The 14,082-nt window shown below is 32.7% G+C and overlaps 1 protein-coding gene across 1 annotated transcript; it reads left to right on the top strand.

Moving 5' to 3' along the window:
- Positions 1-2,656: 2,656 nt before the first annotated feature.
- LOC115720663 (uncharacterized) lies at positions 2,657-5,759 on the top strand. The gene is made up of 7 exons (XM_030649826.2): positions 2,657-2,952; positions 3,256-3,399; positions 4,198-4,265; positions 4,351-4,401; positions 4,497-4,556; positions 4,653-5,090; positions 5,412-5,759. The coding sequence occupies exons 1-7, from the start codon at positions 2,814-2,816 to the stop codon at positions 5,448-5,450; spliced, it is 939 nt and encodes a 312-aa protein (XP_030505686.2). The 5' UTR covers positions 2,657-2,813; the 3' UTR covers positions 5,451-5,759.
- The last annotated feature ends 8,323 nt before the right edge of the window (positions 5,760-14,082 follow it).

Here is a 14,082-nt window from a genome sequence, read left to right on the forward strand (position 1 = left end):
CCTAAATTCACTAATTTATTAATTCTTCGTTGAATCCACGCATAGAACTTAGAATTGCACTCTCAGTATATAGAATGCTCTATATGTTCCACCATATAGACACATCATTAGTTATCCATTGTTATAATCCTAATTTGATCAATGATCCTCTATATGAATGATCTACACTGTAAAGGGATTAGATTGCCGTTACATCCTACAATGTATTTAATCCTTAAAACACTTAACCCCGTATAAATGATATTTCAGCTTATGTGAAATGAGATCTCCACCATTTATTTTCGTTTGGTCAAGCTCGAAGGAGATCATCCTTTACTTACTATTCTCCAGATAGAAGCTATAGATTCCATGTTTATGTTAGCGCTCCCACTCAATTGCACTACCGTGTTCCCAAAATGTACGTATCACCCTGACCCAAAAGTAGGCTTAACTAACAAATCAATGAACACGGATAGCCTCTTGAGATTGAGCCTAATCATAACAGGATTAAGATCATTTGATCTAGGATCAACTAGGCGATATTAACTTGAATAGATATTACGGTAAGTTTAATAAATCTAAGTCAAAGTTCAATATCGGTCCCTTCCGATACATACTCCATGCATCCAACCTGAGCTTTACTTTAACCAATGCTCTGGAAAGAACATAGCATTTCTCCAAATGCAAGTAAACTCTGTTGTAGGTTATCATATCAGTACAAACCTGTGTCTGATAAATCTAGGAAACTTTATTCACATAGTCATGTTTACTTTCCAATGTGTTGACACCACAATAAACAGGATCAAGTATGTGAAAAGGGTTTCAGATGAATTCATACATTATGTACATATAATCATGAAATAAATCATGTGAACCATGCAACATTAAATGTTATTTCTGATCTATATTAATAAGTGAATCTGATTATATTAAAATGAGTTTTATTTAGGGCATAAAACCCAACAGAAGATCCCTCCGAAGGTAATTGAACTATGGAGAGCTTTGTCCAATTTTTTAACAACTCGGCTGCAACTCATTCAAAGACATGTTAAGATTTCTTCCTCATGCCCCAGATGTACCTGAGAGGCTGAGTCAATTGCTCATTGTCTTGTTTCTTGCAAGTTTGACATTGCCTGTTGGCATGTTGCAGGTTTGTATGGTGGGAGCATTGGTGATTCTTTCTTTGGTGATTGGTTTTAAAACTAGTTTCAACGTTGGAGCAAGAAGGACAAACAAGTGGGGGCCATGTTCTGTTGGGCAATTTGTCAAGATAGAAATAACAAAGTTTGGAATGGGATAAATAAATCGGTCTAGAATGTTGTTGCCTTTGCAAAATGTGATCTTGAACAATGGTTGTTTGCTCAAGAAAATACTTTTTCACCCTCTCCTTTCTCAGTTCAGGTAGGGGAAGGGGATAAGCAATGGTGTACTCCAACAATGGATAATTGCAAGATCAATATGGATGCAGTAACATTTGCGGATAAAAATAGATTTGGGTATGGTTGGGTGCTTCGTGACGCAAGAGGCTATGTCCTACAGACACGGACTGGTTCTTCGCTTGGTTGTGTCGACCCAGGTCTTGCCAAGGCTCTATGAGTAAAGGAGGTTCTTAGCTGGATAAAGAAGTCGAATGTCTCCAGTGTTACCGTTGAAATGGATAGGCTTATCACTGTTCAAGCTTTTTGAAGCTGAGTGACCACGGTCTCTCCGTTTGGCAGTTGCATTAAGGAGTGCAAGAAGCAATTTTTTGGTTTGAACAATGTTAGTTTACGTTTTGTTAAATCATTCATTAATCGTGTTGCTCATGATTTAGCTCGAGTCTTATGGTTATATGCTGATCGTAGTTACTCGGCTACCTTTATTCTGAGTAATATTTTTGATGTAATTGCTCAAGAGTTGATTTAATAAAGTTACATTTTTATTCAAAATATATATATCTTACTATTATAAAAGAGATATAATAGTGTGATAGTTTGTTGCCACTTTTACCTTTTATAATAGTGTAGAATTACATTGATATTACATTGATCATAAAGCTAATTTATTTGTTTGAAAAGTCAATTTATTAAAATCTTCTACCACATTTTTGTTTGTTTGTTTTGGTTTTTTTTTTTTTTTTTTTTTTTTATATATATATATGTATAAATACCCCATATTTAAATGATGTGAAAAAAGTTAGAGAGAATGTGAGGTATATATGTAGGAGATAAAATAATTTCAAAAATAGGATAAAAAAGCTTAAATAATTATTGTAGGACAAAGTTATAATACCAAGAGAATTAGGATTAAGGAATAGGATTCTGGCAAGGTTATAATCTTTGGGTGATTCTACATTGCACCCCTTAAAAAGAATATACTGATGCACCATTAATTTGTTTCAGCATCTAGAAAAATTTTTTAGTCTAATTTTTTTTCTTCATATTTATGTACGTTATATCTATTTAACATATCTTACAAAATTTTGAGAAATTCGGAATAATTTACAATGTAGAAAATAATGTTCAAACAACCTATTTTACACGCGTATAAAATAAATTAGTCACTCGTGCAACACACTGTTTGAACGTAGTTTTTGACGTGAAACTTTTCCGAATTTCTTAAAATTTTGAAGGATGCATTAAATTATTATAACATGATCATAAAAAAAATTTGACTAAAAAATTATTAGCATAGAATTTTCTTAAATCTTTTTATCGCTCATAAATAAAGATCATCAGTTCGCTATTTCCATCTAATAATTTCTAAGCTAGTTAGCAGTTATTTGTTATTCCTGGGTGAGTCGGTAACTGAAATTAATCGACGGGGAACGCCTTGTTGGAATCGAGTTTTGTGAGATGAGAGGAGGAGGAAGAGGAAGAAATTTTCATGGGAACTATACAAACCCATGTTTGACTATGCATCAACCTTGGGCTTCTTTGCTTGTTTATGGAATAAAGCGCATTGAGGGTCGGTCATGGCCTGCTCCAATTAGAGGTACCCAAGCCTATCCATCCTTCTAAATTTATTTGTCTATCAAAACCCTTTACACACCCTTTTCCGTTTTTTTGCTTTTGGGGCTTGTTTGTTGCTTTAATTGAGCTAAACTGAATGCATATCAAAGTGACTTGATCAACTCGGGTTTAGCGTGGAGTGTGTTTATCTTTTGTTTACTTTCCGGGTATGAATTGGTTTGTCTCACCTGTTTGATTATGTTTCTTTGAATTAATAATTTTTGATGGATTCAAGTGATTGTTGGTGTTAGAGATTTAATGGATGAATTTTATTATGTATTTGAAGGTCGATTATGGATTCATGCTGCTAGTAAAGTTCCTGATGAAGCAACTATCAAAGCTATGGAGCAATTTTACAGGGAAATTTATGCACTGAATGGAGTTGAAGATCTAAAATTTCCTGAACATTATCCTGTTTCAAGGCTTATAGGTACATCTCTGAATGTTTGTACATCTCTGATGGTTTCTCGATTGAATGTTTCCACTTTTCCCTACTAGTGGCAATAACCAGTTTTGGCAAATTGTACAATGATGCTTTTTCTAATCTTTCGCTTGTTTATATTGTTCCAGTATTTTTTAGGCTACTTTAGAAATGCAGAAAATAGTGTCATAGCTATAGCTCTGGTTCTGATCAGGCATGTTCTTACAGTTCAATTGTTATAGACTATGTTTTTGGTTTTTGGAACAATGAAGTGTTCTATGGATTTCTGTTATGAAATAAGGCACCTCTTAAATAATAGTGAGATCTCCAAAGATCCCAAAAGGGAATTTCATGAACGACTGAAATTTACATTTTTGAAAATAGGATTATTACCCTCCAAATTATATGGCTTTCAAATTGTGCTCCTCGAATTTTTTCACATTATTAAAAACTCCTCCATACTATTACCACTACTAAATCGTGCCTCTTTGTCTGAAATTCGGGGCATGTTTTGATAGTTGTAATAATTCGGGGCACAAGTTTACAATTTTATAATAATTCTGGACCCAACTCTATATTGGTGGTGTGAAAAAGTTGCATATGACAATTTCCTTAATTTGCCAAGGGACATGATTTGGTAGACGTAATAGTCAAGGAATAATTTGAGGGAAATTTTTAACAACGGGAAAAGTTAATTTAAGGTCACGATTTGAGAGTGGGGGCAAAAAACCTATTCTTAATTAACTATGCTAGTTTGGAAGGTTTTTCTTTTTCTTACAGTTATGTGTGGTTTTTTTTAAAATACAGGTTGTGTTGAAGTGGTTGGATGTCTGGAGCGCGAAGAATTAAGTGGCTGGGAGTTGGTACCTGAAGGGGTGAGATATAGTTTTTTAATGTTTTGACATATAAAGAAAGCATTGTTTCTCAGTACTGTTGGCTGATATTTTATCTTCAATGCAGGTGAGACTAGAAGCACAAACTGATATGTGTTGGCTTTGTGAGCAGCCACAGGTGATTAATCACTCTATTGTATTTTTTTTTTCTTTTCAGATGAATAGTTTATGCTGCGAGTAGGCCTTTTACTTCTATAATTTTGGTTCATGCAGAGACTGTTAATTCCATTTGAAATGCGCGGTTTTCAAGGCGTCTATAATTTGGAGAAAAAGGTGCATGTTATGCTAAACATACTCTGTATATGCATCTCATATGATTCTTTTTTCCATCTAATTATTTTAGTGGGCTAACCTGCAAACTTATTCTAGATATACGAGGCTGCAATTAGAGGTCTTACACCAGTTGAATGTCCATTACCAGTAAAATTTCCTATTCCGGATCCAAGGGATCGATTTTCCTTGAAACCTGGCTCTATTGCTGCACACTACCCTAGATCAAAAGGGGCTGAAGTGCAGAAGTCATTAAATCTTGATGCTGCAATAGCTGGTGCACGAGCTGCGGCTACACAGTTCACAAAGAAAAATCCAACCTCCCCAACCACACAGAATACCACACCCAACGGAGACATGACAAGACAGATGAAAAACAGATCATCTGAAGAAAAAGAAGGAACACACACAATGAACCTTGATGGAGAATCTACTTCAGATAATGAAAAGAAAACAAGTCAGATTATGCTCGAGGGAAGCAGTAGTGACTTTCAACCTTCTCCTGATTCCAGACCTCGCTCTGGAGCACCTTCTAAGGTAAATAAGAGAGATATATGTTGTCAGTTCTATAGAGGGTTTTAGTAATTTTATTAGCTTACCACGAATATCAATCGCAAATCTAGTCTTTTTTCATTCAGTAGTTGTTATGGGTGAACATACGCTCATTGAAACTGTCATCATTTGGCATGAAATTATAAAATATCTCGTGGAAATGAAACAAACTTTGGCCTATTTTAGACTAATCAAATGCTTGAAAGTGATGTGAAAAAGAAGTGTCAAACTCAAATACTTACAATTTTCAATTGCTCAAGGTTAGTTATTATGAATTTCTTATACAAGGTTTTAATGAATTTATAGATTTTTGCTGCTGCACTGAGAGGGCTTAAGCCACCATGAGTCTTCCCACATCTTCTCTGCACTATGTAACTCTGTAAATAAACCAATATCAGTAAGTTATTCAACTTTCATGGCAGGAGAATATTGAAGGATGAATCTTCATGCTTGATTTAACATTTACTTTTTTCATGGCAATTTGTTTTAGAGCTTTGTTGTACTTTAATTAGTTATCAAGAATAGTTGCTTCAAATCTTGTAATACTAATGAGTGATCTATAAATAATCTCTGTACCCTTTGGAGTGAAGTTCAGTGAAACATTGTTTTCCTTGGCAATTATCGTCTTAATGATTATTCCATTCACTTCTCTGATTGACCTTGTTTTTTTTTTTTTTTTTTTTTTGTTTCGGTCTGAAAATTATTTACAATTTGAATACCTTCGTTAAAAGGGGACAAGATTTGAATGTTTATAATATTTCATCCACACTCCCGTATGAACATTGAACAATCAAATGACTTTTGAGGCTATTAGTTTATTGAAACTTGTTCAATCATTCAACTCCTACGCCAGTACTTGGAGTGCCTTGTAACTAAGAAAGAGTGTAAGTTCAACATGCCATTTTTATCCTTTTAATTAATTTGAAAAAAAAAAGACAAAAAACACTGTCACTGTTGATAAAATTTATCTTCTAGTGTATATATATAGAAAAGTTGTTAGTGAATTTTTTTAAAGGGAATTATTTTATATACTATTTTTTTTTTTAAATTTACGGGTTGGGTTGCTCAAATGGTTTCTATATAGATTGCTATGTGAATTTATATTGCTTTGTTGGTTGTTATGTGGGTTTATATATGAATTTCTGTAAAAATGTAAAAAAAAATTGCTTATAAAGTGTAAAATTGTTTTTTTTTTTTTATATATATATATATAGGTTAGGAACATTTCTTAATGGTATTACCTATGAATGGTTATTAAACAAATTTAACTATAAATATTAATTTTAAAAATATCAAACTATCCAATTTTGATCTAATAACGAATATTTAAATTACAAATTTGAAATTTTGTGCTTAATTTAACTACTTAATTAAAAAAAAATACTAAAAAATATATCTTTTTGTACTATATCAAAAATATGTTCATACAAAAATATTTAACTCAAATTCAATTTTTTTTTTCTTATTTTTCTTGCTTAAAAAACTTTTTTTTTTTCATAATTTTTTTTACCGATGGAACAATCTCAGCCCATATGATATAAAAATAAGAGATTTTTTTTTTTTTTTAATTAGATAGAAAAATTAAGTATAAAAACTCAAAATTTTCTAATTTTACCCATTCATGGTTAATACCCATTAAGGGTGCACAATATGGATTGCTATCTTTTTTTTTTTTTTTTTTTTTTTATTATTATTATTTTTTTATTTATTTATATAAGAATAGATAAAAATAATGTTAATGAGAATTAGTATATTAGAAGTTCTATAACTAACAACTTTTGGAAATATTACATTTTTTGGAAATATTTTGTAAAATTTAATATGTAAGATTATTTAAAAAATTATAAATTCATTCTTAATTATTTATAGTTTAGTGGCTTTTAATCTCTATATTGATTTCAATCATTAGTTATACTTAATAGTAATGCCTTCTAAATTTACTATAGGTTTATTTTTAAAAATGACAGGGAAAAAATATTAGGATAAGCTAGCATCTATGAGTTAATCTTAATATATTTACAAGCTATGCTTAATTTTAGAGAGTATATGTGTAATAGAAAAATAAAAACAATACAAAAATAGAAACCTAAAATATTATCACTTGTATGTAATTTATTTATATTGTGAAGTAATATATATCTTGTAAGAGGATATATGTGTAATTTAATATCACAAAACCTAAAACATTGACACTTTTGTTTATGTTATAGATTATAGATACATGTTAGTATTTTTTTTTTTTTTTTAATAAAATCAAAAGATTTATTAATTAAGGATTTCGTGCAAAATAATAGAACATACTTCAGCGGAACAATTCTCCAATTGAAGCACACAACTTGTAGAGAAACAATAGTCTCTTCCCAAGCAATGAGCTAACTTATTTGCAGATCGTTTAACAAAACACAACTCGATATATGGGAAAACTAAAAGCAAATTACGGACATTGAATAAGTAAACCAAATTGAGATACCATAGAAAAATTACTTTGGATAGCCTGGACACAGACCAAGCTATCCGTTTCCAAAATTACGTGGTCTTATGGATGATATGCAATCCAACTTAAAGCTTCTTTGATGTCTATTATTTCCACGATTTCAGGTTGAACACGACCAATCTTCCTCTTAGTAAAAGCTTCTAGCATATTACCATGATGAAACTGAACCTCCTGATCAAACAAAGCTCCATCATCATTAACTTTGATCTTATATAACATAGGTTCATTCCAGTGCTTAGAATGTCGCTCTCCTTCATTCAACGGAGACAAAAAAAGATCCTTTCTACTTTGAGCACATTTATACTGATCAAGCATATTTTTCGCTGATGCAATAATATTTGAAACCGCCCAACTCTTTTGATGCCAAACAAAATCATTATATGTCAGTTTTTTTAATCCATGTGAATTAGTGTCATTAATTTTTCACAATTTTTTTTCTTATTATACTTTCTTCAAATCTACTCATTTTAAGGACACAGTTTTCATATTATTTTTTATATTATTTTCTTGCTAATAGTTTTAAAATAGTGATTATTTATTTTTATATACTGAAGATGTAAAATGTAAAATTATATATATATTTTAAAAAATTATATAAACGTAGAGGAATCAAGATACTATAGTTATTATGTACCATTGATGTCTAACACTTTTAGAAAGTGTCTTGAAATTTAATAATTAATATTAAATTTTACTAAAGTGGCATTTGGTTGATGTAATAAAAACATAAGAATAGAAATGGAGAAATTTGATTTTCTATACTTAGAAAATCAAAAAAAAATTTCCCTAAACCAAAAATTTAAAACCTAAAAAAATTATTCCTTTTTTTTCAAAACCACAAAAATACCCCCCTCACAATATTCTCTCTCTCTGCATCATCTCTCTCTCCCTCTATCTCACCCCAACCGCCCACCCTCACCCACCCACGTCAACCCCAACGCCGATCACCACCCTCACCCCCGTCGACCACGACCCCAACCCCTCCGACCCCAACCCCAACCCGAAAGAGCAACCGTAGTCTCTGAAACTTTTTTTTTTCCCTGCGATTTGAGAGAGGGAAGAAGACAGAGGTCCGATGGTCGGACCTTGGGGGTCCGATGGGTCCGACCATCGGACCCATCGGACCCCAAGGTCCGACCGTCTTTTACATTTTTTTTTTTTTTTTTTTTTTTTTTTTTTTTTTTTGCGATTTTGGAGAGAGAGGACGAAAGAGGTCCGATGGGTCCGACCATCGGACCCATCGGACCCGAAGGTCCGACCGCTTTTAATTTTTTTTTTTCTTTTTTTTTTCCCGCGATTTGAGAGAGAGGGGAAGAGAGAGGTCCGATGGTCGGACCTTGGGGTCCGATGGGTCCGATTGGTCGGACCCCATGGTCCGACCATCGGACCTGGGGTGTGGGATTCTTGGGACCGGCTAGATAGAGAGAGAAAGAGAGATAGTTTTAGTTTGGGGGTATTTTTGGGGTTTTGAAAAAAAAAGGTATAGTTTTTTTAGGGTTTAAATTATTGGTTTAGAAATCAAATTTTTTGATTTTCTAAGTATAGAAAATCAAATTATGTGAATGAGAATAGAAATGAGAATGAAATAAAATAAAATTTATAAGAATAGAAATGTGATTGTGAATGTCTAACACTTTTTGTTTTGCATTGCAATGATCTTTTCTTTTATTTCAAAATAGAATAGTCATTCTACTAAAATGATAAATAAATCATCTCATTGAATGACATTCCAATACTTAAAAATGCAAAAAAAAAAAAAAAAAAAAAAATTATTTCCTTTTCATTTCATTACCACCATTCATTACCACCAACCAAATGTCATCATCTTAATAGTAGTTTGATATTTTTTTTTAGTAATTCTAATTTATCATATACTACTTAGAATTTTTAATGACATAAGATTAAAATACAGTTAATAACCAATAAAAAATATTTAAGTACTGTTTTTTTAATCATTTAAAATAAACTTTAGCCAAGATTAAAATGACATAAGATTGAAATATTTAAACATTGTTAATAAACACTCAATCTACCATTGCATGCCGCGTCCGCCTAATAGATTGGACCCGTTTTGCATTAAGTTAAGACTTTTGACAATATTCAACTTAGAAGACAACTATAAAAAAGCTACAGAGCTCCAATTGAAGTATCCCAAAAATAAAATTTAAAGTCATATTAAGAAGATTGTCTTTGAATATCTATAACATTAATGAGGATTAGATCTGCATTCTTGTTTAGTTTAGTGGTATTGATCCAATGCTTAGTATTCCGTTCAAGCTCTTGCTATGGAGGTAGGATTCATGGACTTGATTTAGTCTCTCATTATTCTCATCATCCAACTCCATCATTGAGTGTGGTAGTACATAAAGTAGGTGACCGTTCTCCACCACCAGCTCCTAAACGTAATCCCCCAAAGCTCTTACAAACCCCTCCTCCACCACAGCAACAACAACAGCCACTGCCGCCGCCACCACCGTCTTCTTTGTCGCTGCCACCAACAACCACTCCCTAGCATCACATGGGATTTACTTGATTTTTGTTGACACTTAATTCAGATATTGTTTAGGCTTTCCAAATATTATGTTATACTTATTTCTCCTATTGAATTTGGTTCTTTACTTTTCATTTTTTTGATGAATATATTACTTATTTATGATGTTTACTTGCGTAAATGCTAAGCAATAAGTATTTTAATTATCATACAGTAAACAATATTCATCCACCATTCAACCATATAGATTTTGTCAATAACTACTTTTTTATTATATTCACATGACTCATACTCTTTAAACTGACAAAGTGATAATATAATGGCAGAACATATTCAGATCTCTTTAAATTACAAACTTGTTTTCATGGGATTAATTTCATATCCCCAATGTTGTTTTCCTTTTCCAAGTGAAATGAAAACATAAGAAAGAAACAAAAACTAAGCGTACTAAGATAACCAATAAAAATAACCATGTGGAAAAATTAAGACTAATGGTGCAGAATCAAATCAATGAAAACTTTAAACAATTAAACAATTAGCAATGACGAGATTAACAAACAAGAACAATAATCAAAGCAAAGAGAGGGTTAAAACCAAAAAACACTGAGTGCAGAAAATAAAAAAATCAACACCAAGATATAAACTGATTCAAGTCTGATAGATCGATGTGACTTATGATTCTACTCTACTGTAATCCTTCTTTATTAATTGAACAAGAATATGTACAATACAGTCGAGACGAGATTCTCTAATGAATTCTGTAATATCCAGATTAAAATAGTATTTAATTTTTTTTTTCTCTCCTTGGGATATTAATTGTGTGAGGATAATTATCTTATATATTTGTGTTGTTAGTGAGTTGAGATTATTGCTTAGATTATTGTATCAATTTTCTAGAGAGAGTTAAAGTTATATTAACTACGAAAGTAAAATATTATGGTATTTTCACAAGATAGGTAATCATTTAATTAAAGCCCAATATGAAAGTTTATTAGGGTTTTATAAATTATTTAGTGGATTTTAATTAATGGTATAAGTGATATCAAATAACATTATTATAGAATTAACGTTAAAAATTCGTAGGTTTGGATAAATTCGCAGGATTAAAAACTGTTTTACTAAAACGATCATATCTGGAGTTCTAGAGCTCGGATTGAGGTGATTTCAGTGGCGTTGGAAAGATAATTCAGAGATCTATCAATTATGTAGAAATAAATTTATCGTAATTTTAACTTTATTGGGGTCAAAATTAAGCTACAAAGTGACGACCTGTTAAGCTTAGAAATCCTATGTTTTGAAATTTAAATTTAAAACTTATACCTAACAAATAAGATTTTCATTTAATTGTTCTATTTAGAGTTAAATTAACATCAGATTATAGGGGTTATTTTATTATTTTCTTTTATAGGTTTAATTAGATTATAAAATCTAAATCTATCACATTCTTGATACGTAATATGCAGAGCCTAAGAAAAATAAAACTCAATCTCAATCTCTTTCTTTCACCCTGAACACAATTCTAGCCTGAACACAATTCTTAGAGAAGACACTCATAAAATTCTAAACCCTACAAGTTATTCATCTCGCTATCTATCAAAGATTTATAATTTTTCCTTCTTGTTTCGTTCTCTTCGCCAAACAACACTCATGATTTTCATCAACATAAGATTGAGATCATCATCACCATTCTAATAATTTGAGATTTCAAGATCTAGCACTGATTAAGAAGAGTCATCAAGAGGTAAGAAAGTTCTTCCACTTATTGTTGTGAACTTTTAGGTTAAACTATGAAATCTCGTTTTTTATTTTTTCTGAAAATTATTGTCTTAGTAAAATAGTCATATCTCTCTCAATATTAGTTTCCAGTGATTTTTGTATCGTTAGAAAGCTTATTCGATGATCTAAAATTTTTATGAAGAAACTATTCACCATTTCGGTGATATTCTATGTCGAAAATTATCATCTTTCTGATGTTGTTGTAAATCGTTTTTTTTTTCATATTTTCAGAAAAAGTACTTTCACTTAAAATACCATAACTCTCTCTGTAGAGAAGGAAAGTAGAGAAAAGAGAAGGAATTGAAAAATGAAAGCTCTATCCATTAATGGAAATGAGTACAAGTATTTATACACTGATTACAAAGGAAAACAGAGCAAGAAAACTTAATAACAGAATTAACAGAATTATAACTACCTAACTAACTAACACCCTTAACTAACCAAAGCTAACGGAGAATTAACACCAGTTAGTTAATAGTGTTAACATCCCACCTCAAACGAAAAGGGGTGGAAGCCATTTTCAGTTTGGATTTTAGGTAGATAAATCGATCCTTTGACAGTGGTTTAGTGAGCAAATCAGCAACCTGATCATGACTTGGGACATATCGAACAAAAAGCAATTTTTCCAATATTTGATCCCGCACAAAATGCAAATCTATCTCAATATGTTTCGATCGAGCGTGAAAGACCGGATTTGCAGCTAGAGCAGAAGCACTCTGGTTATCAACCCATATAACCGGACACTGAGATAACTGGACCTGTAGTTCAGTGAGTAAAGACACAATCCATTTCAGTTCAGCTGCAGTGTTGGCCAAGGACCGAAACTCGCTCTCAGTGCTTGAGCGTGCAACGACATTCTGCTTCTTAGCAGACCACGAGATTAAGTTGTTGCCCAGGTAGAAAACATAGCCACCAGTTGACCGTCGATCATCGACACAACTGGCCCAGTCAGCATCGGAATAACTTTGAAGAGTCATGTCTGTTGCTGGTGTGAGAAGTAAGCCCTCAGAAATAGTCCCCTTAAGATACCGAAGTAGCCTCTTGCATGCTTCCCAATGAGGGACAGTGGGAGCCTTAAGAAACTGGCTTAGTTTATTGATAACAAAAGCCACATCAGGCCTTGTGAGAGAGAGATATTGCAGGGCCCCTATAGTACTTCTGTAGAGAGTAGGATCTTCGAATAACTCCCCATCATTGAGTGAAAGTTTAGTTGAGTTGCTAATCGGATTGGAACAAACTTTGGCACCCTCCATATGTAATTTTACGAGCAAATCCGTGACATACTTTGTTTGTGAGAGAAACATCCCTGTTGAATCTCTGAAAAATTTCTATGCCAAGAAAGTAATGAACTTCACCAAGGTCTTTAAGAGAGAACTTGTGATTAAGATCAGTGATGAGTGTGGAGATGAGGCTTTGATTTGGACCTGTGATGAGAATATCATCCACATACACAAGCAGAATGATTAAAGAATTTCCCGAGCCATGAACAAACAGAGATGTGTCAGATTTGGAAGCAATAAAACCCCACTGTATTAGACTTGTTCTGAGTTTATCATTCCAAGCTCTTGGAGCTTGTTTCAAGCCATAGAGAGCTTTATGAAGGAGACAAACATGATCGGGTTTGGAAGCATCTATGAAGCCAGGTGGTTGAGACATGAACATAGTTTCAGTTAATTCTCCATTTAAAAAAGCATTACTAACATCTAACTGTGTTACCTTCCAATTTGAGGAGACTGCAAGAGACAACACAGTTCGAACTGTGACTGGCTTAACAACTGGGGAAAAAGTCTCCTCATAGTCTATTCCAGGTGCCTGTAAATAACCCTTTGCCACTAATCTCGACTTGTATCTATCCAATGAGCCATCAACCTTTAACTTGATTTCATGTACCCATTTATTGTCTATAATGTGCATCCCAGGTTGTTTAGGTACAAGAGTTCATGTGCCTGCTTTTTTCAATGCAAAAACTTCAGTTTGCATAGAGTGTAGCCATTTCGGATCTGTGAGGGCTGCTTTCAAGGACTTGGGTTCAGAGGGCAAAAGTGATTCAGGGAGAGGATGTTTGGTTGCAAGATAGGCTTTTGGCTTAGATATCCCATTTCTCGACCTAGTGATCATAGGGTGAACCCTGGTTGTAGTTGGAATGACTGTGGTGGTAGGAATGTTGGCTGGAGTGTGGTTACTGTCATGACAGACAGTGGTTGAGGATTCTGGGA

This window comes from Cannabis sativa, chromosome 2 (assembly GCF_029168945.1).
Source record: "Cannabis sativa cultivar Pink pepper isolate KNU-18-1 chromosome 2, ASM2916894v1, whole genome shotgun sequence".
Taxonomy (NCBI): Eukaryota; Viridiplantae; Streptophyta; class Magnoliopsida; order Rosales; family Cannabaceae; genus Cannabis; species Cannabis sativa.

Bases quoted from the DNA above. Each gene is read 5' to 3' on its own strand.
- LOC115720663 (XM_030649826.2), top strand. From the start codon at position 2,814: ATGAGAGGAGGAGGAAGAGGAAGAAATTTTCATGGGAACTATACAAAC. The intron at 3,400-4,197 runs GTACATCTCTGA...TTTAAAATACAG, and splicing joins TCCTGTTTCAAGGCTTATAG to GTTGTGTTGAAGTGGTTGGA. The intron at 5,091-5,411 runs GTAAATAAGAGA...ATGAATTTATAG, and splicing joins GCTCTGGAGCACCTTCTAAG to ATTTTTGCTGCTGCACTGAG.